The sequence below is a fragment of the Poecilia mexicana genome, unplaced genomic scaffold, assembly GCF_051168715.1.
Source record: "Poecilia mexicana isolate PSO_F unplaced genomic scaffold, ASM5116871v1 scaffold_2, whole genome shotgun sequence".
In the NCBI taxonomy this organism is placed as follows: Eukaryota; Metazoa; Chordata; class Actinopteri; order Cyprinodontiformes; family Poeciliidae; genus Poecilia; species Poecilia mexicana.
In genome coordinates, this window is record NW_028263371.1 from 20,978,829 (window position 1) to 21,006,666 (window position 27,838).

General features: G+C 46.7%; 3 protein-coding genes across 3 annotated transcripts; 2 read left to right on the top strand and 1 right to left on the bottom strand.

Annotated features, from left to right (window-relative positions):
* Positions 1 to 106: 106 nt before the first annotated feature.
* On the top strand, positions 107 to 7,117 carry vps16 (VPS16 core subunit of CORVET and HOPS complexes). The gene is made up of 24 exons (XM_015003986.2): positions 107 to 1,165; positions 1,536 to 1,624; positions 1,831 to 1,922; positions 2,001 to 2,129; positions 2,224 to 2,368; positions 2,439 to 2,554; positions 2,628 to 2,750; positions 2,822 to 2,877; positions 2,999 to 3,088; positions 3,161 to 3,332; positions 3,412 to 3,543; positions 4,171 to 4,298; positions 4,619 to 4,654; positions 4,960 to 5,068; positions 5,141 to 5,275; positions 5,372 to 5,480; positions 5,548 to 5,645; positions 5,848 to 5,952; positions 6,027 to 6,104; positions 6,191 to 6,277; positions 6,348 to 6,430; positions 6,535 to 6,631; positions 6,714 to 6,817; positions 6,894 to 7,117. The coding sequence occupies exons 1-24, from the start codon at positions 1,116 to 1,118 to the stop codon at positions 7,033 to 7,035; spliced, it is 2,505 nt and encodes an 834-aa protein (XP_014859472.1). The 5' UTR covers positions 107 to 1,115; the 3' UTR covers positions 7,036 to 7,117.
* Positions 7,118 to 8,138: 1,021 nt separating this feature from the next.
* rgn (regucalcin) lies at positions 8,139 to 11,635 on the top strand. The gene is made up of 8 exons (XM_015004008.2): positions 8,139 to 8,246; positions 9,631 to 9,846; positions 9,916 to 10,098; positions 10,169 to 10,263; positions 10,349 to 10,463; positions 10,559 to 10,690; positions 11,239 to 11,393; positions 11,467 to 11,635. The coding sequence occupies exons 2-8, from the start codon at positions 9,684 to 9,686 to the stop codon at positions 11,515 to 11,517; spliced, it is 894 nt and encodes a 297-aa protein (XP_014859494.2). The 5' UTR covers positions 8,139 to 8,246; positions 9,631 to 9,683; the 3' UTR covers positions 11,518 to 11,635.
* Positions 11,636 to 11,665: 30 nt separating this feature from the next.
* fmnl2b (formin-like 2b) lies at positions 11,666 to 27,800 on the bottom strand. The gene is made up of 27 exons (XM_015003978.2): positions 27,222 to 27,800; positions 25,584 to 25,667; positions 25,349 to 25,429; positions 25,150 to 25,226; positions 24,706 to 24,789; positions 24,485 to 24,628; positions 24,291 to 24,417; positions 24,142 to 24,218; positions 23,975 to 24,068; positions 23,497 to 23,571; positions 21,189 to 21,299; positions 20,964 to 21,113; positions 20,789 to 20,890; positions 20,492 to 20,712; positions 20,313 to 20,419; positions 19,520 to 19,702; positions 18,568 to 18,692; positions 18,288 to 18,490; positions 16,958 to 17,192; positions 16,819 to 16,887; positions 16,669 to 16,749; positions 15,789 to 15,918; positions 15,558 to 15,718; positions 14,484 to 14,585; positions 14,292 to 14,387; positions 13,781 to 13,904; positions 11,666 to 13,699 (listed from the first exon to the last, which is right to left on the bottom strand). Exons 1-27 carry the CDS (start codon positions 27,336 to 27,338, stop codon positions 13,611 to 13,613), a joined length of 3,249 nt encoding a protein of 1,082 aa, XP_014859464.2. The 5' UTR covers positions 27,339 to 27,800; the 3' UTR covers positions 11,666 to 13,610.
* Between the last annotated feature and the right edge of the window lie 38 nt (positions 27,801 to 27,838).

Sequence of the window (27,838 nt, forward strand, 5' to 3'; positions counted from 1 at the left end):
CAGAACCCTGAACCAGAACTATCTGACAGCAACAGGTTTCAGCTCTGCTGCCCCTCAAAGGGTTAAGCTCTCTCTCTGCCTTCAGCCTGGAGCTCAGAGTCTCTCTACCACACCCAGGGGGGAGGGGGCAGTTACCATGGAGATGGGGCAGGAGAGAGAGCCAGTGAGAGCCAGTGTCTCTTGCTCGCCCATGTTTTTCCGATGAAGTCATCTGGAAGGAAAACTGCAGCTTTCCTCCCATTGTATTCGAGCTGGAACTCCAGAGTCCAGAGGAAAGCCGGCCCGGTTCCACTGATCCAGAACTGGTTCTGTTAAACTAAAACACAGAGATATTCTTCAATAACCAGAGTCCTGAGGAAAAACGGCCTATTTAAAGTTCCTCTGTGTGTCCCGGTTCCACTGACCCAGAACCTCTCCTGGTTCTGTTAAGCTAAAACACAGGGATCATTCTTGTATAACCAGAGTTCAGAGGAAAAACAGCTGATTTAAGTTTCCTATCACTGTTTTTCTTAGGATAATTTGGCTGTAAAGCTGTCACCCCCCTCTGCTCTGTTTATAATATTTTTATAATAAATGTAATTCTGGCTAAATACAAATATTCATAAATTGAACTTGATAAGACACTTTATGTTTCTCTTTTTCTTAAGTAGACATAAAATCAACATCAGAAACAACTCATATCTAATAGTTTGTGCTTTTATCTCCTGTTTGTTTCTATTGAGTGTGTCTTCTGTCTACTTCCTGTTTGTTCAATAAAGTTCTTGAAAAAAAAGTGAGCGCATGCGCAGAAGTAAACTTTAGTTAGTAAACACAAGTCATCTGATTTATGGATGTAATAAGTGATTAAAGAAAGGTCAGGGGTCAGAGGTCAGCTTAGGTTTAGGATTTTTAAAGGAAATAGAAGTGGTTCGGTTCTGAAAGTGGTCCGGTTCTGGAAGTGATTCGGTTCTGAGAACGGTGGCTCCTCCGTCCTGGAGGCTCAGGTCAGCTGACCCACAGCCCGTCTGTGCTGCCGAACCCCTGCCTCATCCTGCGGTTCGGTTCTGGTCAGACGGCAGAACCAGCTCCTCTGTGCGGACCCAGACCTCCTCTTCCTCCTTCTCATCCTCCTCAGCATGGCCTTCATCACCGCTAACTGGAACCCGCTGGGAGACGCCTTCTACCGGTCAGTACCACACACACCTGGCGCGAAACACCTGGGGCTCCGCTCTGCAGCTGGGTCAGATCCTGCTGGGTCCGAACCTGCTCTGTTTACAGAACTGCTTTGGCCGGTCACATTAGTCACATGACTAAAGCTAGCTTCCGCCACACAGCACACCTGTCCCCCCCTCCTCTCCAGGTGAGTTCTTATGGACCCAGACTAGAGCCGAAGGAACCATCGGATGTCTGCCTGCCAGGATCCGGGTTCGGACCGGTTCTGTTTGTCACACAGAGACCCGGTTACCTGGAATGAGCTGAAACCTGAGCAGAAATGAACAGAGTCTGGTCGGTTCTGCTGGTTCTGGTGTTAAACTGTCCCGGTTCTGTCTCTGCAGGAAGACGGAACTCTATGAGATGTTCTGGAGCCTCCGGGACGGACTGAGGGACAGTCTGATTGCAGCAGCTCCGTATGGAGGCCCAATCGGTGGGTTCTGGTTCCGATGGTTTACCTGGACTCGGTCACTTTATTCAGTTATGTAGTTATGTGGAGACATGGAGTGACTCTGGTCACAAACACAGTGAGGTTCAACCAGGCTTCATGTCTTCACAGTCTGTTACCATGGTGACACAATCAGAGTTAGAAAAGCCCCCCCTTCCCCCACTAGTTGTAACCCTGTTGTTGTGTCCCAGCTCTGCTCAGAGAGCCGCTCAGACGTTCCCCCAGCACTCGTCCTCAGCTGGAGATCTACTCCGCCTCCGGAGTGTCCATCACCAGCTTCCCTGTAAGGAGACGCGTCCAACACAGCACCCGTCCCAGAGTGACCTTGTGCTGTCCCTCACCTGTCTCACCTGTTTTTCAGTGGAAGAGCGGTCCGGTGGTCTACCTGGGGTGGTCCGTCAACGACGAGCTGCTGTGTGTTCAGGAGGACGGGACGGTTCTGATCTATGACCTGTTTGGGTCCTTCAAGAGACACTTCAGCATGGGACAGGTGGGTCCAGTCAGAGACATCGGTGAGGGACAGGTGGGTCTTGGACAGGTGTGTGTTTGTGACCCTGTTAACTGGTTCTCTTTGTGACAAACAGGAAGTGGTCCAGAGTCAGGTGTTGGAGGCCAAGGTGTTCCACTCGCCGTATGGAACAGGCGTCGCCATAGTAACGGGTTCCTCCCGCTTCACCTTGGCAACCAACATCGAGGACCTGAAGCTGCGCAGGCTACCTGAGGTCCCAGGTAAGGATGGCTGGAGGACAGCCCATCCAGGCGTCCTTTACCCGTCCCCTACCTGTTTCTGTCCCCTCAGGTCTCCAGGGCAGGCCGTCCTGCTGGGCCGTCCTCACTCAGGACAGACAGACCAAAGTCCTGGTGTCCAGTGGACCTGAGCTCTACGTCCTGGACAACACGTCCTGCACGGCTGTGGTAGGCCCTCTGCTCCTCAGACAGACAGGTGAGCTGAGGACTCTCACCTGTCTCACCACCTGTCTGTCCTCAGTATCCTCCAGGTCTCAGTCCTCAGGCTGGCAGCATCGTCCACATGTCTGTCTCCTTCAGCTACAAATATCTGGCTCTGTTCACCGAGACGGGGCGCCTGTGGACCGGCTTGTCCAACCTACAGGTGGGCAGGCTGCTGTGTGGAGGGGCGGGGCCACACCTGTGTGGGATCTGACAGGTTTCTGCTGTTTGCAGGAGAGACTGAGTGAGGTGGACACCAAGCAGGCAGCGACGCCCAGACAGATGGTCTGGTACGTTGACCTTTGAACCTGTCCACCTGACCACTTTGGGCCTGTCTACCAGTTGACCTCTCTACCTCTGCACCTGTCTACCTGCCTGTCTGTTGACCCCTGAACCCGTCTACCTGTCCAGGTGCCGCAGGCCGAGGTCCCAGCAGCCCTCGGTGGTGTTGATGTGGGACCGGCTCCTCCTGGTGGTGGGATCTTGTAACGACACCATCCAGTATCCTTGACCTGAGCTCAGATTGGACCCAGAGCAGGTTGTTAGTGTGGTTGACCCTTGACCCTGAGCCAGGTTCCCCCTGGAGGACCAGTCGGTGCTGGTGGGCGAACTGGACGGGGTTCGGATCATCAGCTCCAGCAGCCAGGAGCTGCTGCAGGAGGTTCCTCTGGTCTGCCAGGACATCTTCAAGATCGCCTCCATGGCCCCTGGAGCGTTGCTGCTTGAGGCCCACCGGGAGTACGAGGTATACTGGTCACACTGGTCACACTGGTGCTGCTGGTGGCAACCCAGACCCGTGGTTCTGATCCCTCCTGTCTGAGCAGAAGTCCAGTCAGAAGGCGGACGAGTACCTGAGGGAGATCAAGGAGCAGAACGTCCTGGGAGACGCCGTCCGGCAGTGTGTGGAGGCGGCCGCTCACGAGTATGACCCTGACACCCAGAAGGCCCTGATGAGGGTGAGGTCACCAGAACCAGAGCCACAGCCAGAATCACAGAACCATCCAATCACTGAACAGATGCTAAGAACAGATTAATGTGTTGATGTACCAAAACTTTCTCCATCTGAACAGAAACAAAACTGAAGTTATCTTTGGATCTAAAGAGGAACAATCTAGAGTTCTAGATCTAGAGTCAGGGCACAGATTCAGATATTCCAGCTGGAAACTAGAGATCAGGCTGAACCTTCGACCTGAACCTTCAGAGCCACATAAAGATGGTTCCAAAGTCGGCCTTCTGTCACCTGAATAAACTTTAAAATCCTGCTGTTAGTTTATAAGTCACTGAACGTCTTAGAACCAAAACACATTAAAGATCTGCTGAACATAGAGAAGCAGCATTCAGAACAAACTTCCAGAAAACTGCAAAACAGGCAAAACACTGAGTTCCTTCAAATCCAGACTGAACCTGGTTTGAGCTGCTACTGAAACATAACAAATGAAACATTAATCGACATATTTAGATCACTCTGATGATGACACTCGACAAAACGTAACGTTACAGGTCTCACTGCTGCTGCTGAAATATTCTATTCAAAGTGAACTTGATTGATTGACTGACTGACTAATGCGGCCTCTCTCCACTAGGCGGCGTCCTTTGGGAAGTGCTTCCTGACGGAGTTCAGCCCGGATCAGTTCGTGATGACCTGCAGGGAGCTGCGGGTTCTGAACGCCGTCAGAGAGAGCAGCGTGGGGATGCCGCTCACACACACTCAGTATCCTGCCCTGGTGCATCATGGGAGATGGAGTTCTGGGGTTATTTCTGTTCACAGGTTCAATTTCACTGCATATTTATTCAACACCATTTCACTTCATCTTGATTTTCTTTTAAAAGCAGAATTTAGATTGTTTGATCTGTCAAGATTTTTCCATAAACTGTCTTTTCTGGATATAAAGTTCCTTTTTTCAAATCTGTTCTGAATAGTGTTTTTGTTTCAATTAGTTTTTGTTTATATTTCCTTTAGTTTTGGATATTTAAACTTTTACATGGTTTATATTAGATATATGTGAGATGCTCTTTAACCTCTGACCTCAGATTTAAACAGATGACTCTTCAGGTCCTGATAGACAGGTGAGTCTCCTTGTTTCCAGGTTGGCGTGTTGTTAAAACTTGAGCTTCTTTTCACAACATTTGGTGTTTTACTAGGTTAAACTAGGTTGGTGGAATCAACTAACTCCCTCACTCTTTGGTTGCCTAGCAACAACCTGCTGCTAATTAAGGTTTAGTCACTGTTAATTAAAACTGATTAAAAATAAAAAACAGCAGAGAGGAGAGAAAACTGGATAAAACAGGAAAGACTGTTAGATCTGGCCACCCTGTCCCCAACTTGACCTCTGTCCAGCTCGTCCTCCTCAGTGTCTCCTGTTGTCCCTCAGGCTGGTCTACCGGCAGTTCTACCCTCTGGCCATCGAGGTCTGTCGCTACCTGAAGATCCCAGACTACCAGGGAGTCAGTCGAGTCCTGAAGCACTGGGCGTCCTGCAAGGTAACACCCCCTGTCTCCACCTGTCTCCAACTGTCCCCTCACCTGTGTGTGTGTGTGTGTGTGTGAGTCCAGGTGCAGCAGAAGGACTTGACCGATGAGGCCATAGCCCGAGCAGTCTGCGCCAAGGTGGGAGACTCACCTGGAGTTTCGTACTCGGACATCGCAGCTAAAGCGTATGAATGTGGACGGCCGGAGCTCGCCATCAAGGTACGCTGCTGCTGCTGCCGCTGCTCTGTAGGGTTCAAACCTCAGTGTCCTCTTCATGCCGTCTGTAGTAACGTGTCGGTACCTTCCACTCTGCAGCTGCTGGATTTCGAGGCCCGGTCCGGACAGCAGGTTCCTCTGCTGCTGAAGATGAAGAGGAGCCAGCTAGCTCTCAGTAAAGCCGTGGAGAGCGGCGACACCGACCTGGGTAAGCCTCAGGCTCCGCCCCCAGCCACCTGCCAGGTGAGCAAGCTGACCTGTGTGTGTGTTTCCAGTTTACACGGTGGTGACGTACCTGAAGAACGAGATGAACAGAGGAGATTTCTTCATGACTCTGAGGAACCAGCCGGTGGCGCTCAGCCTCTACAGACAGGTGAGCGCACTTGGACCTCCTGACCTCCACTTCACTATGGAGATACTGGAGGTCAAAGGTCATGACAAGGAGGCTTAGCCTTCTGAAAGCCAAAAAGTCTCTCAGGATCACTAAATCGGTCCTAGACATGTAAACAAAGACCAGGCAGATGTTTCCTGTTGGTTACCATGGAGATGAGTGACCTTGTCCTCCGTGTCTCCAGTTCTGCAAACTGCAGGAGCCTCAGACGCTGAAGGACCTGTACAACCAGGACGACGACCACCAGGAGCTGGGCAACTTCTACGTGACGTCCAGCTACAGGGACAAGGTGAGCCGCTCTCACCTGGACAGGTAGGTGGACAGCTGTCCTTGTCCTTAACTGTCCCTGCTGTCTTCGTCCAGAGGCTCGAGGGTCGGCTGGCGCAGCTGCAGAGCGCCGTGGACGAGTACAACAAGGCCAAGAACGACTTTGCTGCCAAGGTAACAGTCTCACCTGTCCAATAGGTGTGTGTCCACCAGGTGTGTCCATCAGGTGTGGACGGTCTCTGATGTCTCCTGTCCTTCAGGCCACGGAGGAGGAAATGCGCCTCCTTCGATTCCAAAGGAAGCTGGATGACGAGAAGGGGGCGGGACTTCTGGGACTCTCCCTGCAGGTATCTGTAAACACAGGTGACCAATCAGAGACAGGCCTGGGGTTACTGAGTGATGTCACTTTCTGTGCAGGCCACCATGGAGGCTCTGATGTCATTGGGTCTCCACAAGCAAGCAGAGCAGCTCTACAGAGACTTCAGAGTGCCGGACAAAAGGTGTGACGTCACGGCAGGCCGGGCTGTGATTGGCTGGATTGACAGAAATATTTTATTTTGAAGGTGCCTCACTTCCTGCCTCACTTCTTGTCTCACCTGCTCAGGTACTGGTGGCTGAAGCTGAAGTCTCTGGCTGAGAAGGAGCAGTGGGAGGAGCTAGAGAAGTTCTCCAAGAGCAAGAAGTCTCCTATTGGCTACCTGGTGAGAGAAGCCCCGCCCCTAACAGCCCCCTTTAACGCTGAACTGCATTTCCCTTTATTCCTTGCTGCCTACCTGTCCTCAGGCCTTCGTGGAGGTGTGCATGAAGAACAACAACAGGCATGAAGCCAAGAAGTATGTCAGCAAGGTCACACCTGAGCAGAAGGTCAAAGCTCACCTGGCCGTGGGGTAAGACCACACCTGTGACATCATCACGCAGTGGAGCCCCGCCCACCGCTCACTCTTCTTCCTCTTTGGCTGTCAGCGACCTGGAGGGGGCAGCGGACGCTGCCATTGAGCGAAAGAATGAAGCTGAGATGGGGGCGGTCCTCTCCAGATGCTCCGCCTCCGACCGGCTGCTGATGGACAAGCTGAACAGGGCCCGGGTCACCGCCGCCAAGAAGTGACCCAAACCGAGTCCAAGTCACCGCCCATTCCTGCAGCTAGCAGCGCTAACACAGTCCGCTAAATAAATTCTTCTGTTTCCGACCCGTTGTTCCCATTTGTGGCCTGTTCTACTAGTTTTCTGCTGGCTTCAGATTTGAACTTTGACTAGGCCACACAATCCCATGAATCTGCTTTGATCGTAACCATCCCACAGTATGATGCTGACACTATGTGGTTTGTTTGTAAAGTTACACAGTCAAGAAATAACGGCAGCAATTTGGGTTAGTCTGTCATAAGAGGAAAAAATGGGGGTTAGTTAAACCTTTGATTAACCAACCAAATATTTATCTACAAACTAAATATTTAACTCTAAACTAGCTATATTTAGTTTTCTGACAATATATTTAGTTCCAAATTTAATGTTAAGTAAAAAGCTAAATATTTAGCTTGCAAACTATTTATTTTACCATCTACATATTCCAAACTAAAGGTTATCTAGCTAGCTAACTGCACATTTATTTTGGAGCTAAATATTTACCTGCCAAGCTAACATAACTTAATGAGGAGCTAAACAGTTACCTTTGTAGCTAGCTAGCTAGCTAGCTAGCTAACTACGGTACATATGTATTTTTGGTGCTAACTATGTGTGACTTTACCGCCGTGTTTGTGGGAATGCATGTCTAGGTAGATACCTGCCACGTTTCATTTGTTTGTGAATAAGTCAGAAACTTTGAAGCCCGGTGGACTTTGTGTTTGGACCGAACCAGACGTTCAATTCTGAGATATAAACTGGACACTGAGCCGCTCCGGGTCAGAACTGGCACCCGTAGAGGCGGCGCCCCCTGCTGGTCCGCAGTGATTAAAAAATGAGACCAAGAGAACCACTCTGGAACCGAACTTCAGGGATATTTCAGTGTTTTCTGGAGAAAAACCAGCTGCTTGGGTTCTGATGGGTTCTGTTCAGCCAGCTGCTGGGTCAGGTGACCTCAGGCTCTTTGCTCACAGCAGAACCGAACTCAGAAGACCTGAATCTGAGCCCTGATTGGTTGATTAGTCATTCAATCTGGACTGGGTCCAGATTCGAGCGTGATTTGGGCCCAGGCCAGAAGTTTGCGGGACCCAGGGGGCGGTTCGGTTCGGGGCGGAGTGGGGGCGTGGCCTGTATCAGCAGATGTACAAACAGGTCGGTTCGGCCAGAACTTATGCAGCGAACTCCGAAGTTCTGCAACAGGTAGGTGGTTTCCTTTGGGTCCAGGTGTTTAGGTGCAGGACCGACTGGTTCCGAACCGGGCTGAGCGACCAGTACCAGAGGCGAGGTTCTGGTCCGGCTTTGAGTCCAGTTTGGTTTCATGAGACTTCTGCAGAGTTTTATGGTGCGTTCAGGCGCAGCTCGAAAACGGGAGGCACTGGTCAGCCTCGTGTTCTGATCCGACCCGGACCAGCTCAGCTCACATCAGCAGGTCCACTTCCGCCTCCTGAAGTTAGAAGCGGAAGGAACGGAACAAGTGAAACCAGAATTGGGTCAGAATCAGAACCCTAGAGCTGGACCGCATCAGAAAGAGCTGAGTCAGGGTCTGGTTAACCTTTAACCTATCACATCTGATAGTTCTGCTGTCTGATAGTACCGGAGTACGTGTTATAGGACCGCAGTATTTCACATCTTCACATTTATTCTTGTAAGGAGGGCCAAAAGGGTCAAAATAATAATAATAAAAAAACGCTATGAAAAATAAATGTCTCATTAAATAATGTAATATGCATTGTGCATACTTCTAGAAATATACATTCATTTTAATATAGATATTCACTTTTTACTTAGTTTTAAATAGTGAAATAATTCTAGGTATTTTTATCTGTGGTACTATTATAGTCATATCACCTGTACAGTATCCTGTTATTACTGCAGTACTAAGAGTACTCTTAATGTACTATGATAGTATATTGCTGCCGTTGTAGCTAGAAACGGGTGAGTGAAATTTATTCACCCCTGGTAACTGGGTGAGTAAATTTCCATCAGAAAATTCAGCAATTTTCTAAAGAAAACATGGAAATTTCTAACTTTGAAAAGTCAGGATTTTGTTTAAAAAAAAAAAAAACTCAGAAATTTAGAGATTAATTTCACTTTCTTTAGAAGGTGTAGATTGTGAAAAGTGAAAATTTCTGAGCTTGCATTGTCTAGCATTTATGATTTGTAAATTCTCTGAGCTCCAAAGTCAAATTTTGCACAAAAAAAGAAAACAATAAAATTTGAAATTAGTCTCAGAAATTTTCTACTGAAAATGTGAACATTTTTGAGTAAAGTCATAAAATTTCCAAAGTTGAAAATCTCTTAAATTTTTTTCAGCTCAGAAATTTCCACGTATTTTTCTAGAATGTTTTTTGAAAAAAAAAACAAAAAAAACAAGGGAATTTGTGGTCTCCAGAAGTCAAAAATTTGCTATAAAAAAGAGATTAATCTCAGAAATTAGAAAATTCTCCGTCTGAAATTAAATGTGACTAAACTTCTCTTGTATTATGTCCATTATGACAGTCAGAAAACTTAGAGAACTTTTTTAGTTTTATTCCTTCAGCTGTGTTTTGCCCCAGAGTGACCCTGCCTCTGCTGGTTTCCATAGAAACAGCCTGGTTGGCGCGCCTGCTCAGTGATTGGCTCCAGCAGACAGGTGAGATGTCGTCGGTGAAGGTAGAGTCCGTGGTGAAGGAGCACGCTCAGATCGGCGAGGGGCCGGTGTGGGAGGAGTCAGAGCAGACGCTGCTGTTCGTCGACATCGCCGGGCAGAAAATCCACCGCTGGAACTCGGCGACCAATCAGATCCAGTCTCTGCAGACAGGTGGGCGTCTCCTCGTCACCTGAGGCTGCCTCACCTGGCCGCTTGTCACCGCTCTGCTCCTCTCCTCAGCTGACACGGTGGGGTTCGCAGTCCCTCGCCAGTCCGGCGGTTACGTCGCAGGCGTTGGCTGCAGCATCGTGGCTGTTGATTGGTCGACTCAGAAGGTGACATCACTGGCCAGCGTCGAAGACGACAAGCCAGAGAACCGCCTGAACGACGGGAAGGCCGATCCAATGGGACGGCTGCTGGCAGGTATTACACGCCTGTCTGCTGCTGACTCACCTGGTCACCCATTACCATGGCGATGTTCTTCCTCCCTCAGGTACGATGAGGAGGGACGCTCAGACGGCTCAGGTGAAACCAGGATCTTTGTACCTGATGAAGTCTGACCTGTCCGTCACCAAGCTGCTGGGCCAGGTAGGCTCACCTTTCGGCGCCCCCTACAGTCTGTCTGCGTACCTGCAGCCAGTGGGCGGGGCCTCACCTGTCCCTCACCTGGTAGGTGGACATCTCTAACGGGATGGACTGGACTGCAGACCTGAAGACGCTCTTCTACATCGACAGCCTGGCTATGAGCGTCGACGCCTTCGACTACGACTCGGCCTCTGGAAAGCTGGGTAACCACGCCGTAACCATGGCAACGCCTGGAGCCTCATCTGACTCCTCCGTCCGCTTCGCTTCCATGCTACCTGTCTGTTTGTCCGTCGTCTAGGTAACCGTCGGGTGGTGTACCGGTTGGCGGAGGGGGAGGGCGTTCCCGACGGGATGACACTCGACGCCAACGGCCGCCTCTGGGTGGCGTGCTACGACGGAGGACGAGTCCTCAACATCGACCCTGCTACTGGTCAGTCAGACTGGGAGGACTGGTTTCTTGTCGTTTTAACAATTGTTTTATATTTTGAAACAAAATAACATAAAAACTATTCCCTATAGTCGGCACACCCAGGTGGAACTCCTCTGTTTATTATTTTAAATGTCTAAAATGTTTTTAGTTAATTCATAAATAAAAATTATTTTCTTCTACAGACGTTTCTGTATTTTCCTAAACATGATGGATGGATGTGACCAAGTCTGTTTTTCTGTAAAAACTCGTCAGATGGTTCTGATCCGATTTACCAGATAAAAAGAAAAATTCCTAATATTTTATGAATTTCGGGTCAAACAGAACCAGACGGATCCAGTCATCGAGTTCAAACTGTTGGACTTTCAACCATTAAACATTTTATGGGCGCAGCTTTGATCTTTCCAGATTACAGCAGATTATTCAGAGTGACTCAGCAGGAGCCGACCCAGTAGACCCAGTAGACCCAGTAGACCAGGGCTAACACTGGTGGAATTCACTGGTTTAATCGTGTTGTTCACTGGTTAAACTGGACGTTCCTCTCCTCTCAGGTAAACGCCTACAGACGGTGTCTCTGCCCGCCACAAAGACCACTTCCTGTTGCTTCGGCGGCCCGGACTACTCTGACCTCTACGTGACCTCAGCCAGCCTGGGTCTGGACCAATCAGAGCTCCAGAAGCAGCCGCAGGCCGGGAACACCTTCAGGGTGAGAGCCCCGCCCCCCACCTCTCCTCCACCTGTCGGAGGCCTGCTTTGACCTCTGCTGTGTCTGTGTGCAGGTGACGGGACTCGGGGTCAAAGGTCGACCATCAAACGCATTCAGCGGGTGACCTGCAGGAGTCGTCTGATCGTCAATAAAGCTGCTGATTAATGATCAAACTGGATCAATAAATGATTTTACACTAATCACCTGTACTCTGTAATAAAGGCAGAGCTGAGCACAATGCATGCTGGGAGTTGTAGTCTCTGACAGCGTCGTGATGCAGAAGGGTTTGTTTTATTTCCACACCGAGTGCAAAATGACAGCAACAACAACACAGACGGACAGAGAAGCTACAGAACCTTCTAGAAAATGTCTGTACACGTAGAAAACTTTGTGCTCTCAACTTTTGGAAAGTTTGGACTGAAAATAACTAAAAACGGGCCGGAGGGGAGGGACAGTGAGAGCACCACTAGTGCTGATGCTGCAGGAACAGAACAGGTTCTGCTCTGACGACCCGGGTCCAGTTGGTGATTCTTAAGTGTTTACATGGATTATACAGCAGCGGGTGCAAACATGCAGCAAACGACCAAACGAGCTGCAAACGTGAAGAATTCAAACTGCAAAAAACAAAAACACCATGCAAACAAAATCAAGAGAAGAAGAAAAACCTAAAATCAATAAAACTGCATAAAAAGGAGCAAGGGAGAAAAATACCACAAAATATTAACAGCGAGTATAAAACTACAACAGCATATTGGGACCATTGTAGTAAATTTATACCAAAAAAACAAAAAAAAAATTCAGACCCAGGAGAACCGGTCTCTGAAATTCATCTTGATTGATCTCTGAAATGTTGGAGAAAAATGAGGGAAATTTCTGACTTTCAAAGGTCAGAAATTTGCTAGAAACCCCCCCTGAAATTTTTAGATTAATCTCAGGAATTTTCTAGAAAATATGATGAAATTTCTGAGCTCCAAAAGTTTAAAATTTGCAGGAACAAACTCAGTAATTTACAGATGAATCTCTTAAATTTTCTAGAAAATATTTGGAAATTTTTGAGATTCAAAAGTAAAAAATTTCCAGTTTTGAAACTCCAAAGATTTCCCAGATTTTTCTAGAAGATTTCTTAGGTTAATCGAAAATTTTCTGAGTTTTTGGCAGGAATTTATTTATTTAAATTAATTAATACATTTTTATTTACAATGTTTAAAATACAGTGTCGAATAAAATGCTGCAAACTTGCTCTACTAAAACAAAAGTCCTCCAGCCCACTAGGGGGAGTCGACCAACAAATCATGTGGAGCCAGTAAAACTGGAGGAGGGAAGAAAAGTTGTTATGCTTCCCTTATCTTGTAAAAATTCAGCCTTTTCAGTTCTGCAGAAGAGCAGCATATTTGCGTTGGTAACATTCTCTGCTCCAGACTCCCTCTAGTGGTCTGGAGGAATTCTGTGTTTAGTTTTTGAGGCATTCTTCATTGAGTTTCCATCTCCTGTGGTTGCAGCATTTTTCTGTTGCGTTTGGTTTTTGTTTTGTTTCCTGTTTGCAGCTCATTTCGCCGTTTGTTGGGTCCAAACTACAGAAGCCTGCTGGTTCTGCCTGCAGCACCTTTTGGACCCACCAGAGGCAGAAACACTGATTTCTAGTCGATGTTCCCGACTCTGCTGAGTCTCAGGTGGATCATCTGAGGAACAAAGGTGTTTCTTCAGGAGTAAAGGTCCAGATTGACACAGTTTGTTTGGGTTCTGGAGACCCGGTTGATTTGGGTTCTACGGCCCGGCGTTGTGGATCTGTGGGTCTGTAAGGCCAGTAAATACAGCAGAAGATAGAAGCATACGATGTAGTGAGAAGAGTTGAACCCTGTACAAGCGGACGCAGACGGAGGAACCCAGAACCACCACAGAACCTCAGACCTGTCGACCTGCAGCGCCCCCGGTGGAGGGGAGGTCTATAGCACCGTGGTAAACTCAACCCAGGAGGGTTTAATGGCACCTTACGTTTGAATCAGACCTCTACCAGCTCATGGGTTTCAGACGTTCAGGTCGGTGTTGCCTCCACCGTGTTTGGTGGCGTTTGGGTTTGTTCTGAAAGCACCAGAGGTCCGCAGCAGGTCTGGGTTCCCGGCCAGCGACCAGGAAACAAAAACATGATCCGTTCACATTAACCATCAGAAAGTTCAAAGTGCTCATTGGTCCCGTTGCTCCGGAGTGGGCGTGGCCAGCTCAGTAATGCTCCTCAGAGTGGGCGGGGTCACAGAAGAAGCGAGAGCTGCGTTTGGCCGACCGGGCCGTGAAGGGAACCGTCTTCAGTGCTGAAACGACCAAACACAGCCGCCGGTCAGGAGAGCGCCGGCTGACTCCTGGCCCCATGGTTACCATAGTGACAGTGTTACCTGTGATGATGTCCTCGATGGCGCCGTCTTTCCCTTCGTACACATGCCGGCTGTCTTTGCCTTGCTTCCGTCTGAGCTCAGTGATCAGCTCCTGCTGCTGCCGCTTGCCTTTGTGCGATGGAGACTGGGAGGAGGCAGAGGGAAAGGTCAGGGGTCATGAAGGTCCAACACTTCATAAGACTAATAAACCAGAATGAGTTCCTGACTGACACAACGTAACGGACCTGCAGGGTCACGCAGGCCGACCCGGTTCTCTGGGTTTCACCACATTATTCATTCATTTAGAAATGAAAAGTTTAAACTAAATATTTTATTAACAGGTTAAATATTTAGTTAGCAAGCTAACTAGTTAGCTACAAAGTGAATGTTTAGCTAACTCACAGCTAAACATTTAGTTAGTTAGCTAAGTAATTTGCTCCAAACTGAGTCTTTATCTCTTTACTATCTAAATATTTAGCCTACCAACATAATATTTATCTCCAAACTAAATATTTAGTTCGTTAGCTGGTACCTTGGTCTCCGCCTCCTCCTGCTGCTCCTCCTGCTCCAGTTTCTCCAGCAGCATCTGCTCCTGGCGCCTCCTCTGCTCGTTCTCCTCCTCCGCCACCTAAACACACTTCCTGTTAGTTCAAACTTCCACCTCTTGTTACAAATGTGGGAGGGGCTTCCGGTCAACAGGCCACGCCCCCATCCTGGCACTCACCCTGTAGGCCTTGATGAAGCGGACAAAGATGGGGAAGAAGACGGATGGCGGCATCGTTTTGGAGCTCTCTCCGAAGAACTTCACGGCGTCTTCGAAGGCGTCCTGCAGACCAACCACACAACACAAACATGACTGGAGTTACGGTAACAGTCAGTCAGTACGGTAATCAGAGACCAGAGGACTCACTGGCAGCTGGGGTTAAAACCAAACACCTTACTGTGACGGCGAGTTATAGGGTCACTATGGGTAGAAAAAAAAGTACATTTCTGCCAAAAAATCTGAACTTTTCTAGAGAAAACAAGGACATTTACTAGAAACAAAAATCAGAAATTTTGAGATAAATCTCAGAAATGTTCAATAAAAACCCGCCTGAAAATTTCTGTTTCTAAATTCCAAAATTTTCGACTTCAGAAATGTCCATGTTTTCTTCTTAGGATACTTCTGAGATTTTTTTTTTTTTTTAGCAAAGATTAATATCTTTGGATCTCTTAGGACAATCTAGGACATTTCTGAGTTGAACAATTGAAGTAAAAAAAAAACTCAAATATTTATAGTAATCTCAGAAATGTTCTTGAAAAGACAAGGAAATTTATTAGTTTCAAAAGTCAAAACTGAGAAAATGTTCAAAAGCCGAAAAGTTTTGAATTCAGAAATTTCTGTTTTTTTTTTCTGAGATTGATCACAAAATTTCAGATTTTTTTTGGCAGAAATTCCCTTTTTCTGTATACGTGTCAACGTTAACATTGAGTTGGGGGCGTGGCCAGCAGCAGCTTATTTGCATTTAAAGTGAGAGATCAGAAAAAGCAGAACTGATCAGACTAAAATCTAATTTTCTAAAAATGATTTTGTGCAAAAATTGTAACAAACATGATTTGTTTAGGCCATTGACTGATCCTAGCCTGTTCAAGGAATCAAAATATGTGAACTTTAAGATTATCTTAAGATCTGTCACTGATTTAAGATTGTTGAGAAAATTGGGTCAGAAATCCTCCTAAAGATCTGAACTCAACCTGACATGGCGTCATTTTAGTGTCATAGTTCGTCAGTGTGATGTTCTAACCGGGTCGGCCTCACCTGCGCGATGCGAGCGTCCTCCTGCAGCTTGTTGAGGCGGGACTCGTTCCTGCTGATGAAGTCTTTCAGTGTTGCATTGTGGGAAACGCTGAACTCCCTCCAGGTGAGCTCCATGCCGCGCTGCAGCTCCTTTACGTCACACAGGACGTTCTCCAGGCTCACTGCAAAGACCAGGCAGGTGAAGACGGGTCAGCCGGCCTCTGCTGTGCTGTGATTGGCTGACGGACTCACCTGCGGCGGCTTTGTCCACGTAATGCAGCTCGTTGTAAAACAGCGTGACTCCAGGATATTTCTCTCGCACCACGTTGGAGATGTAGTGGAGCAGCGTTTGCTTCCGGTCCGTCGATTTGGTCTCCAGCAGCTGAAAGCAAACAGACCTGATATCTGAACCCGGGGTGCACTTACTTTTCCATCCATAGAGCATGAAACATGACGCATAAGGGCCACAGCAGGGAGGAGGAAATATCCGCCAAAAAACACTGACATTTTTAGATGACTATCAGAAATTTTAAGATAAATCTCATTAATTTTCTAGAAAAAAAACATGGAAATTTCTAACTTTCAAAAGTTGAAAATTTGCAGAAAAAAATCTCAAAGTTTAAGATTAGTCTCAGAAATTTTTAAAGAAAAAGTTGAAAATATCTGAGCTTGGAAAGTAAAAAAATTGCAAGAAAAAAGTTTAATTTCTTTTACTTTTGAAGCTCAAAAATTTCCAAGTTTTTCTAGAAAATTTCTGGGATTAATCTCAAAATTCTAAAAAACAACAAATTTTTGGGGGATTTTTCTGTGTTTTAAAAGTTGAAAATTTTCAGCAGCAGAAAGGGAAACTCCACTGCATATAAGTGTTAGCAAGTTTGTTATTGTCATTTTCATCCTAAAACACCAACATTTCCAGTAAACATCTTGAAGTCGTGCTGCTCTTCCTTTATTTTAGTTTTTGGTTACCTCTGATTGATTTTTAATCTAATTTTATGGAGTTTGTCTGTTTGAGTCAACGATTAATTATTTGCTAAATTGGTTTTAATCGATGAATCGTTTCATTTCCTCGTGTTTGAGCGCCCTCTCCTTGCTGCCGCCCCGGGTATCTGCCCCTGTGGTGTGAACGGGTTACCAGGTCCAAGCTCTGCAGCTTGAAGCCGTACACGGCTCCCCTCTTGCTGCTGTTCATGTAGTTCCCCAGAGCCAGGATGATCTGCGCCACAAACAGCAGAGACGTTACCTCAGATCGCTTCAGGCTGGAAATCAAACCAAACGCACCGACCTCCAGGATCTTCTTCAGCTTCTGAGACGACTTGATGGACACCGACGCGGCGATGATGGCGTGGAGTTGCTGAGAGGAAGCACAGTCGGTCAGTTTTGGGTTTTCTCTGAACCTCTGCAGTGTTTTTTGGTTTCCTTACCGGCGTCAGCATCTGGATGTTGTCTGCGTAGTTTCCCATGAAGGTCATGATGGTCATGCGCTGGCTGAGCCGCTCGATGCGGCTGAACTGCATCATGAAGCGGTCCTCGTCGCTCAGAGCCTCCAGCGGCTTCCTGTCCCTCTCGTACTGCCGAAGCAGCTTGACCTCGGCCTCCGTCGGGATGAAGCGCGTCAGACACTCGACGAAGTCCACAGGAACGGTCCGGAGGTCGAACCTGCACAGGAACATCACCGTCGCTACACGATTCTCCTTTTTCTACCATTTTATGCATCTAACTTTTATTAAAATCAACAATTTTTGGTTCTACTTTAGAAATATTGGCACGTAAATTTGAGATCATTTTCCTTTGTGCTAATGTTCCACCATATACGGTGATGATATAAGTCAAACTGAGGCATAATGAGGTGTATTAGGATCATTGTAGATAAAAAATGGAGTAAATTTCTGCCAAAAATCTCAGAAATGTTTTAGAAAAAAAACAGAAAATTTCAAAATTCCAAAGTAAAATATATTTAAAAAATCTGAATTTTTGACATTAATCTCAAAACAAAACAAAACAAACAAAAAAAAAAAAAATGGACATTTTTGAGCTTGAAAACTTAAAAATGTGGGGAAAAAAATTGAAAAATATGCAAGAAAAAAAAACCCAAGAAAATTTTAAAATAGATCTCTGAGATGTTCATGTTCCAAAAGTAAAACTTTTTTGAGACAAAATTCTGAAATTTTGAGATTAGTCTTAGAATTTTTCTAGAAAAATAGAAAATTTATGAGGTGGAAAAGAAAAACATTTCCAGAAAAAAAACGAGAAACTGCTGAGTTTCATAAATCGAATGAAAGTTTTGACTTTTGAAACTCAAAAAAATTTCCAAACTTTCTCTAAAAATGTCTGAGATTGATGTTAATAGTTCAGATTTTTTTCTAGCAAATTTTTGTAGCTCAGAAATTTCTTTGGTTTTTCTAGAAAATTTCTCAGATTCATTTAAAAGTTTCTGAGATTTTTAGCAGAAATTTACTTGTTTCCTTTCTTTCTAAAATTGTCCAAACACGTCGTAGCGCTCCTGTGTGAAGTGCAGTCAGTAGGGGGCGCAGTACCGCCACTCCGACTGAATGGGCTCAGTGGAAGTAAACATGGAGAGTATCTTGTGATTTTAAAATTGCTGTCCAACCAGAAGCAGCAGATTATAATCTTAATCCTCATCATCGTCGGCCATGTTTGTAGTTTTTCTTCTGGGTGCTGCGTATCGATGCAACCTGGCCATGCAGACCGGATCGGGTCGGATCCAGAGCCTCATGTCCGGTGTGGACCTACGTGTGGATGGCTCGGCAGATGACCTCTGAGGCCTGGCCGGCCTTCCTCAGGGTGATGGCCAGGTTCTTGGCCCGGTTGGCCTCCAGCAGCGACACCTTGGACGGGGCTTTCTGGGGCAGCTTCTGCCGGGACAGCGTCAGGTCCACGGCCGGGCCCTGGGCCTTGGTCTTGAACAGCTCCTCGAAGCCCTCCATGTCCAGGTCCTGGAGGCAGACGGACAGCGGCGTCATGCAGCAGGTACAGGGCGTCTGGAAGCCTGACCTCTGACCTCTGAGTTTACCTGCAGGATGGACTCGTCGTCGATGTCGTTGAAGACGGTTCCGTTGATCTGGCTGGGCTTCAGGGCGACCCAGTTCAGCACCGGCATCCGGAACTTGGTCTGGATCGGTTTCTTGATCTTCACGGCTGCAGAGGAAAGTTCAGAGGTCAAGCAAAGACTCAATGATTAATGTGAGATTCAATCAAAATGTTTTCTATTGCTTCAACACATTGTCTCTGAACTATCTCCACCCAAAGAGGAACTTTTCTGGGTTTTATCCCCAAAAACATTTCAGCATTTCCTCCCCAGAAACCAGAGCTACCATCCCGACAAATCTGCTTTCATGAACCGAACTGACATCCGGTAAACTCGCTTCGATCGGGACCAAAAACATCTGCTCTATTTCCAGGCAAAACAGCCAAACACTTTGGAAAACCTGTTCCCCTCCTGGCCTGTGGGGGCGCTGCAGCAAGAACCACTGAAGGAAACAACAAGAAAGCCTCTGAGGAAGACAATGAGAGAAAACTCCTTCACTAAATGCAAACAAAAATGGAGGCGTCAGATTTTAGCTACTATTTATCTTTGATAAAAGACTTAAGTATTAGGCCCTTGTAGAAAAAAAGAGAGAACATTTCTGAGTTCAAAAAGGTGAAAATTTGAGATGACAATCTGAAATTCTCTCACATGTCTGACCTGAACCCAGAGGTCAGAGGTCAGGACTCTGTAAAGGTCATATCTGAACTGTTTTATCACAGATGGATGGGAAATGGGAAACTGGAGACTGAAACCAGTTTGGTTTCCAGTCTCCAGCTGGTGGACGGATGGAGTTAAAGGTATAAAAACGATAAAAACGTACAGAACAACTTGAGCGGACCCTCTGGCAGCAGAACAGAGGAGAAAACGGGTTAGTGTCAGAGGTCAGCCCTTCCAGTTACCATGGCGACGGGCCTGGAGGCCGCGGCCACCGTCTCACCTGCGAGGCCGGAGTTAAAGATGACGGTCGCCGACCCCCCTGACCCCGGCAGGGGTGGGGCCACAGGAGGAGGGGGCGGGGCCATGGGGACGGAGGAGAGCTCGCTGGTCCTGCAGGGGGGGGGCGGCGGCGGAGGGGGCGGCGGGGCAGGAGGGGGCGGGGCCGGATACGGTCCGTTGGAAACTGAGGACAGAAACAGAACAAGTCAAACCTGCAGCGACGGCGACGCAGAAAGAAAAATACCAGGAAATTTCAGCCAAAACATTCAAAACAAGCTGAGAAATTTTATAGAAAAACTTGGAAAGTAAATAAATTTTTGACTTTTGGAAATTTCAACATTTTAATGGTTTTGTCAAGAAAATGTCTGAGAATAAGCTCAAATTCTGAAAATTTTTGACTTTTGACACTCAAAAGTTTTTTTCTAAAAAATTCTGAAATTAATCTAAAACATTTTGAGTTTCTCACAAATTTTTGACTTGAAAGTTTCTGAGTTTTGTCTAGAAAATTTTGGAGTTTGAAAAGTCAAGAAGGTTAAACTTTTTAAGGTTAAAAATGTCCAAGTTTTGTCTTAAAAACTTCTGACGTTAATCTAAAAATTGAGAATTTGAGATTTTTTTTAAACAAAATTTTCACCTTGGAAACTTTTCAAGGAAATTTCTGAGATTAATCTCAAAATCTAGTTTTTTTGTAAATATTTGCTCCTTTTTTTCTGTCAGCCCTGATTGTATGCGGGACTCGGAGACATTTCTCCTCTTCTTTTGTGAATGACTGACTGGTTTTAGGTGTAGCTCACCTGAGCTTGGCATCGGCGGCGGTGGTGGAGGCGGAGGGGGCGGAGCCGGCATGCCCGGAGCCCCGCCCATCCCCGGTCCCATGCTGTGATAGGCCACCGTCTCCGGGCTGCAGGAGTAAGGAACCAATCAGGAATCGGTGTCTGAAAGCAGTCAGTCGGTCTCAGAGTTTGAGTCTTACCTGGGGGACAGCGTGGGACACGGCGGCGGCGACGGGGAGGCGGAGTCGGCCACGCCCCCGTCGCCCTCGCCCCTCTGAGGCTGCGGCGCTCCGGGTCCGCCGGACTGCTGCGCCTCCTGCGCCTGGCGCTCCAGGCGACTCTGCCGCCGGATCGTCTGGTCTTTCTCCCGAACGATCCGCCTCAGGGTGTGAACCTGGGTGTTGGCGCTGGCGTACACCTCCTGCACACACACAGGCAGTTCGGGTTCAAAGGTCACGTACCTCTATGTATCCAACCAGCTGGAGTTCAGCACTGACCCGCATCTGGTCCAGCTCTTTGTTGGTCTGCATCAGCTGCTTCTCCAGCTCCACGATCTTCAGCATGGCTTCGTTCTCCACATCCAGCAGCCGCTCCGACATCTGGATGAAGAAACCAGATGTTCTCCCAGCCTTTGTAAAGGACAGGGTCGAAGGTCAGCCTGATGCTGCTTACTGTAGCGAGGTTCTCCTCCAGCTCCTCCACTCGCTCCAGAGCAGCGGTTTTGGTCTCTGCGTCCTCCAGCAGCGTCCCGACGTCAAACACGTTGTCCAGGTAAGCCTGGATCTGGACCTGCAGTCGGTCGCTCTCCGTGTGCTTCAGCCTCTGAGGGGAAAGGCGCCGTGACTCAGCGGGCCGCCTGATTGGCCCAGGGTTCGTCAGGTGACCCTGACGGATTACCTCCAGGTGTTCCTCCAGGTTCAGCTTGGTGAAGTCGTATTGCAGGTGAACTCTGAAGTTCATGTCCTCCACCGAGTGAACCACGATGTTGATGAACTGCATGCAGGCCACCTGGGGACAAGACGGTTGCCATGGAGACGCTAGATGTTTACATCCAACTGACGTGGAAATTTGGAGCAAATTTAAAACGTGGCAAAGATAAAATTTCCTAGAAAAAAACGTGGGTTTCAAAAGTCAAAAATTTGCAAAATAATAAAAAAAAATAATAAAAAAAAAACTCAGAAATTTTTAAATCAATCTATGAAATTTTGTACAAAAAACTGTGAAATTTGGGGTGCTGTGGTGGTGCAGGGGCAAAGCACGACCCACATATTGAGGCCTTGGTCCTCGTGGTGGTGGTCACAGGTTTGATTCCCGGCCTGGTGACTTTTGTCACATGTCTTCCCCCTCTCTCATTACCCTCCTTCTTGTCAAACTACTTTCAAATAAAGGCCACTAGAGTCAACAAAACCTTACAAAAAAAATTGGGAAATTTGAACTCAGAAAATTTGGAAAAAAATCTGAAATTTTTAGATTAATCTCTGAAATTTCCTTGAAAAACAATTTTTTTTCAGATTCATTAGTCAAAAATTAGTTAAAAATTGAGATCCTTGTATTACATTTTCTACAAAAATCTCGGAAATTTTCGAAGATCCCCCCACAAAAAAAGAGAACTCAGAGAATTGGCAAAAAATCAAAGTTTGCAAATAAGAAAATGAAAAAATTTGAATGATTTAGATTAATACATTTTCTAGAGAAGTTTGGAAAATTTCTGAGAACCAAAAAACAGTGTAACTGAGATTAATCTTTGAAATTCTGTAGAAAAAAACTTGGGAATTTCTGATTTTCAAAAGTTAAATGTTTTCCACTTTTGGAATTTTTCTGGGGTTTTTTATTCTAAAATAATTCTGAGATTCATCTCAAACTTTCATGAGCTCCTTTTGCAGATAATTTACTCTTTTTTTCCCTTTTATCTGCAAAAGCCCTAGTACACGGTTGTAAGATCCACCTATATATAAACATTTTTGTGAAACTGAAGAAGTTATTTTGAATCATTGCTTTGTCCACAAACCTTTTCTAAAGCGATACTTAAAATATATAAATGCTGAAAACACAGATAATTAGGGCTGTTGTAAACGAATATTTTAGTAATCGAGTAATCTATCGATTATTCTTACGATTAATCGAGTAATCGGATAAAAAAAAATTATAAAATGAAATATTGGTAAATCTGGCATAATACCGGTGTTACTATCAGATATCAATATCAGTCCAATTTTTCATATTTGAGCATCCCTAACAGTTGCTTTTTTTGTAGTTTAAAAAACTAACCTGTAACAATAATAGCTCACTTTCTAAGTTAACCAGAAGAAAAGTTATAGAAAAATCTGAAATTATATTGAATTTAATAACAAAGAGGCAGGCTCACAAATATGCTTATAAAAATGTCTACAATCCAGCTTTTAGTTTATGTATTCATCTTCAGTGAGTTTAATAGATTAATTAAACTCACCTTGCTACCTAACCTGTCACGCTTTGGGTTTGAAAATACGGGAAATGCCGCCTGGAGTGGGAGGAGAGGGCGAATGAACGAACATGGGGTGGAGGGGAGGAAATAGACCAGCGGACTGACGAACCGTTAGACCGGGGGACGAACACGGGGGAAGCAATACGGGATATTTACGACACCTTCACTGGTCACACTCAGAAACTCATCTACCAGCCATGTACGATGCGCTCCGCCACCCGTTTCTTCAGACCGGGATATGAAATTTATTGTGCGGTTCGTCGGTAAAGCTACATTTACACGGTAAGCATCAGCTACTCAGCCGCCCGCCCTGTTCAGTCTATCCGCTCACCTCAGCGCTCTTCCCGCCGTTCGCTTTCAACCAGCAGCCCCGGAGGAGAAATGCTGCCGTACTCCAGGCATCCCCCAGTCATTTTAAGGATGCTTATTGGTTCCCCAAAAACGATAAAAAGTCGGGCATTATCATCAATCAATAAAATCCCCACGGGCCAATCTTGAAGATTGGACTTTATGCCGCTGAGACTTAGCTTTTGTCAACAACTCAGAGGCGGAAGTGAGAGCTCCGCGCAACGCAAATGAAGTCCCGGCCGGAACACGGTGCGCTAAATAATAAAACATCAATTAACGAAGCTTCGAGGCAGGTAAATTTTCCTCGAGGAATTTTAGTAATCGAGGTACTCGAATCATTCGAGGAATCGTTTCAGCCCTACAGATAATGTCACACAGCAGCAGCAAAGTTACCAGGAAGTCGATGTTGTCGTCTTCATTCTTGAAATGTTCCATCAGCTTCTCGAAACGCATCGACTCGTTACACACCTGCAACAGATCAGGCTGTTAACCAGAGAGCAGATCAAGGCGTCAGCCGGCCGCCGCCATTAATAAAAGAAACAAAGGGAGGAGGACATTTTATGAGTTTAAAATGTGGAAAATTTTACAATTCTGAAACTCAGAAATTTCCAAGTTTCTTCAAGAAAATTTCAAATTTTCAAACTAAAAAATTCTGATTTATTTCCAGAGAATTTTTGAGATTGATTTAGAAATTTGAGACTTTTCCTAGGAAAATCTTGACTTTTCTAACTCAGATATTTCCTTGTTTTTTTTCTAGAAGATTTCTGGGATTAATATAATAATTTCTGAGTTTTTGGGTGGAAATGTTCTCCTCCTTTAGTTTCCTGTCCAGTGGAAATAACACAGCGTTGTGTGTCTGGTGACGGTTTACGGTTTTGAAATTGTCGAAGGCTGCCAGGATGATCTCGTGTCCTCCTCGGACCAGACACACGGCTGCCAGCAGCTCCAGAACCAGCGCTTTGGTCCTGGAGGAAACACCACAGTCCGTCATGCCGTCAGCCTGCTGTGCGGCGGCCATTTTGTTCTAGTTTTTACTACCTGGGGTTCCTGTTGTTCAGACTCAGAGCGATCTCGTTGACGGCGTGCGGATGGGACATCACCATGTTGAAGCCGTACTAAGGAAGAGGAAGACGGGTCGATGTTGCGTCGGGTCATGAGCGTCTTAAAGCGACGGGACGATTTCCTACCTGGTAGTTCATGATGGCTCTCAGACACATGATGCAGACGTGGACGTCGTCCTTCTTGCAGACGAGTCGCGAGTTCTTCAGGGTTCGGCGACTCGGCAGCGTGTTGGATCGAGTCACCAGGGTCGAGCTGTGGATGTAAAACCTCAGATTTCCCGGTTCCGTCAGACTGAGCTCAGGGTTTGAGTTTTGTTTACCTGATGGAGTGTCGGGCCGAGCGGGAAATGGACGAGGATGGAGACGGGAGGCTGCAGTCGCCATGGAGATCCTCGATGGAGCGACTCCAGGGCGAGTCAATGGAGCCCACCTCACTACCGGTGTCCGACTGCTCACCATCAAACCTGAGCAGATCAGAAAGGTCAAGGGTCATTCTCCAAAAACACCAAACTTGGAGATGGTAGGGAGAGATCTGACTCACGTGACGGCGTACTGAGCGAAGGACAAATACTCAACCAGAACATCCAGACCTCGATTTTCCTCATTAAGAAACTCTCTGACCCAGCTGGAGACAGAAAGACAAATAAATGGACAAAATGGAGAAACATGGACACAGAGAAAGACACGTTGGACACTAGATGTGTTCCCATTAACTTTAAGACTGATCAAGTTTTAACTCTAGAATGAGGTTGTTTTATTTCAAAAACTGCAATGGAAACACTTGTTTCATGTCACCTGAATCACACGATCAACAGCTGAATATTACTACTGCCGGAAATGACAAAGAAGACAACAGGAAGTGGTCAGAGCGCGATGGCGCTGCATGATTTTGAATTGTGTTTCTTTTTCTGACATTGGCGGAAAGTTTTGTACACATTTGTAACGGAAATGCAGATAGAGACGGAGGAGTTGGACGGACAGCTACCCGATGTGGTTTGTACGCAGAGAAATCTCGAGCTCTCGGAGAGTTTGTGTCGACTCCTGAACTCTTCGTCTGAACTTCTGTGGACAGAAAAAATGAAAATATTGTCAAAAACTCTGAGCTTCCTCTTCAACAGTTTAGTAAACGTCTAACATGCACAAAATCATTAGACTTTGAGTAAAATCTGTTTCTGTCATTTCACCTTTCGCGTCACAGCCGGATCGAGGAAGCCTCTCAGTTTCTGGATGTAGGTATGAGGGGGGTTCTTCACCTGGAATCTCTCCTGACAACACAGAAATGCATCATGGGAACCCAAATATGATTCAACCAATCTGTTCCTGAGTTGTAATGTCAAAATTAGAAAATGCCAAGCTAGGTTAGCTTGAATACTGTTGGGTAAAACCATGAGACCATGGACAGACACCTGCAGGACCTACCTGATCGCAGATCAGCTCCCACTTCTTCTCGTTGTCATAGGAACGCAGCAGACGCACCTTGTCTGGCGGCAGGTTCATCGAATTCTGAAAGACAAATAGTCTACTTTAGTTCGTGACGCAAAAACCTCGTCTACTTTAGTCCAAGAGGCACAAACCTCGTCTATTTTAGTCCTTGAAGACAGAAACTTTGTCTACTTTAGTCCATGAGGACAGAAACCTCGTCTCCTTTAGTCCTTGAAGACAGAAACCTCGTCTACTTTAGTCCAAGAGGCACAAACCTCATCTATTTTAGTCCTTGAAGACAGAAACTTTGTCTACTTTAGTCCATGAGGACAGAAACCTCGTCTACTTTAGTCCATGAGGCACAAACCTCGTCTCCTTTAGTCCTTGAAGACAGAAACCTCGTCTACTTTAGTCCATGAGGACAGAAACCTCGTCTACTTTAGTCCATGAGGCACAAACCTCGTCTCCTTTAGTCCTTGAAGACAGAAACCTCGTCTACTTTAGTCCAAGAGGCACAAACCTCGTCTATTTTAGTCCATGAAGACAGAAACTTTGTCTACTTTAGTCCATGAGGACAGAAACCTCGTCTACTTTAGTCCAAGAGGCACAAACCTCGTCTATTTTAGTCCATGAAGACAGAAACTTTGTCTACTTTAGTCCATGAGGACAGAAACCTCGTCTACTTTAGTCCAAGAGGCACAAACCTCATCTATTTTAGTCCTTGAAGACAGAAACTTTGTCTACTTTAGTCCATGAGGACAGAAACCTCGTCTACTTTAGTCCAAGAGGCACAAACCTCGTCTATTTTAGTCCATGAAGACAGAAACTTTGTCTACTTTAGTCCATGAAGACAGAAACCTCGTCTATTTTAGTCCTTGAAGACAGAAACCTCGTCTACTTTAGTCCATGAGGCACAAACCTCGTCTCCTTTAGTCCTTGAAGACAGAAACCTCGTCTACTTTAGTCCAAGAGGCACAAACCTCGTCTATTTTAGTCCATGAGGACAGAAACCTCGTCTGCTTTAGTCCATGAGGACAGAAACCTCGTCTGCTTTAGTCCATGAGGACAGAAACCTCGTCTGCTTTAGTCCATGAGGACAGAAACCTCGTCTGCTTTAGTCCATGAGGACAGAAACCTCGTCTGCTTTAGTCCATGAGGACAGAAACCTTGTCTGCTTTAGTCCATGAGGACAGAAACCTCGTCTACTTTGTGAGGCAGATCCATAGTTCTCTGATTCTTGTCTTTCACTCCACAACGTGGGCCACTAGCTGAGCTAATTCTGCCATTATCTCTGTGAACTTTGACCCTCAAGGAGCCCCAGTGGACCGGTGATTTTCTGTTTTTCCCTGGTAGCTTGCTGCTTCGACTTGCTCTGACCGGATGTTGCTTCCTCTTCAGGGAATCGTTCCTTTCCCGTCGCCACATGGTTGTTCAGGCGGACGGGGCTTCCTTTGTAATCTGAGTCTGTTATGTTTTCATATCTGATCTGATATTGATCCGCCAATGTGATCGGGTCGTGGATCTGATCATGAATTAGCCGTGTTCAGCTGTCTCAGCAGATCAGGATGTTTTCACCTAATTAGCCGTGTGTCATGCATGCATGGCGGATCAGAACCTGCAGGTTCTTCCACTCACCAGGGCGATGGAGAACCGCTCCTCCAGCTCTGCCGGGTCGGGCATTGGCAGTCGGACCGGGGCGGCTCTGGACCGGATCACGGCCAGCTGGCTCTCCATGCTCTCTGTGTTCCCCATAACACACACACACACACCCTCTCACACACACCGAGGCAGACGAGCGACCACAGCGGACGCAGCGAACACACCCACCCGGACCGCCGCGCTCAGACACACAGCAGCAGGAACATGTGGTCGGCCATGACGGACGGAGGCGGCTGGAGGCCCGGGATGCTCTTCCTGTCCTCGAACGATGAAGATCCCCTCCTCCTCCTGTCTGCCTCTTTGTCTCTTGCAGGCAGCGATGCTGCTGATGCTGCTGATGCTGATCCAGATGAAGCCCGGCTCTGCAGCCGTGTTGTGTGTTTGGGTGAAGCGTGTGTGTGTGTGTGTGTGTCGCAGATGAGCCGGTTAATCCTCCCCCTCTCCGCCCCCACACCAAGAAAGAAAGAGAGTCGGCCTCCCCCTCTTTGTCTCTCTCTCCCCTAGAGCCGCCGTCCGTGTGGAGCTCGCTCGACCCTCCCTGCTCAGACAATGAACCTTCTGCCGCCCAGGCCCCGCCCCTCTGGCCTCGCTGG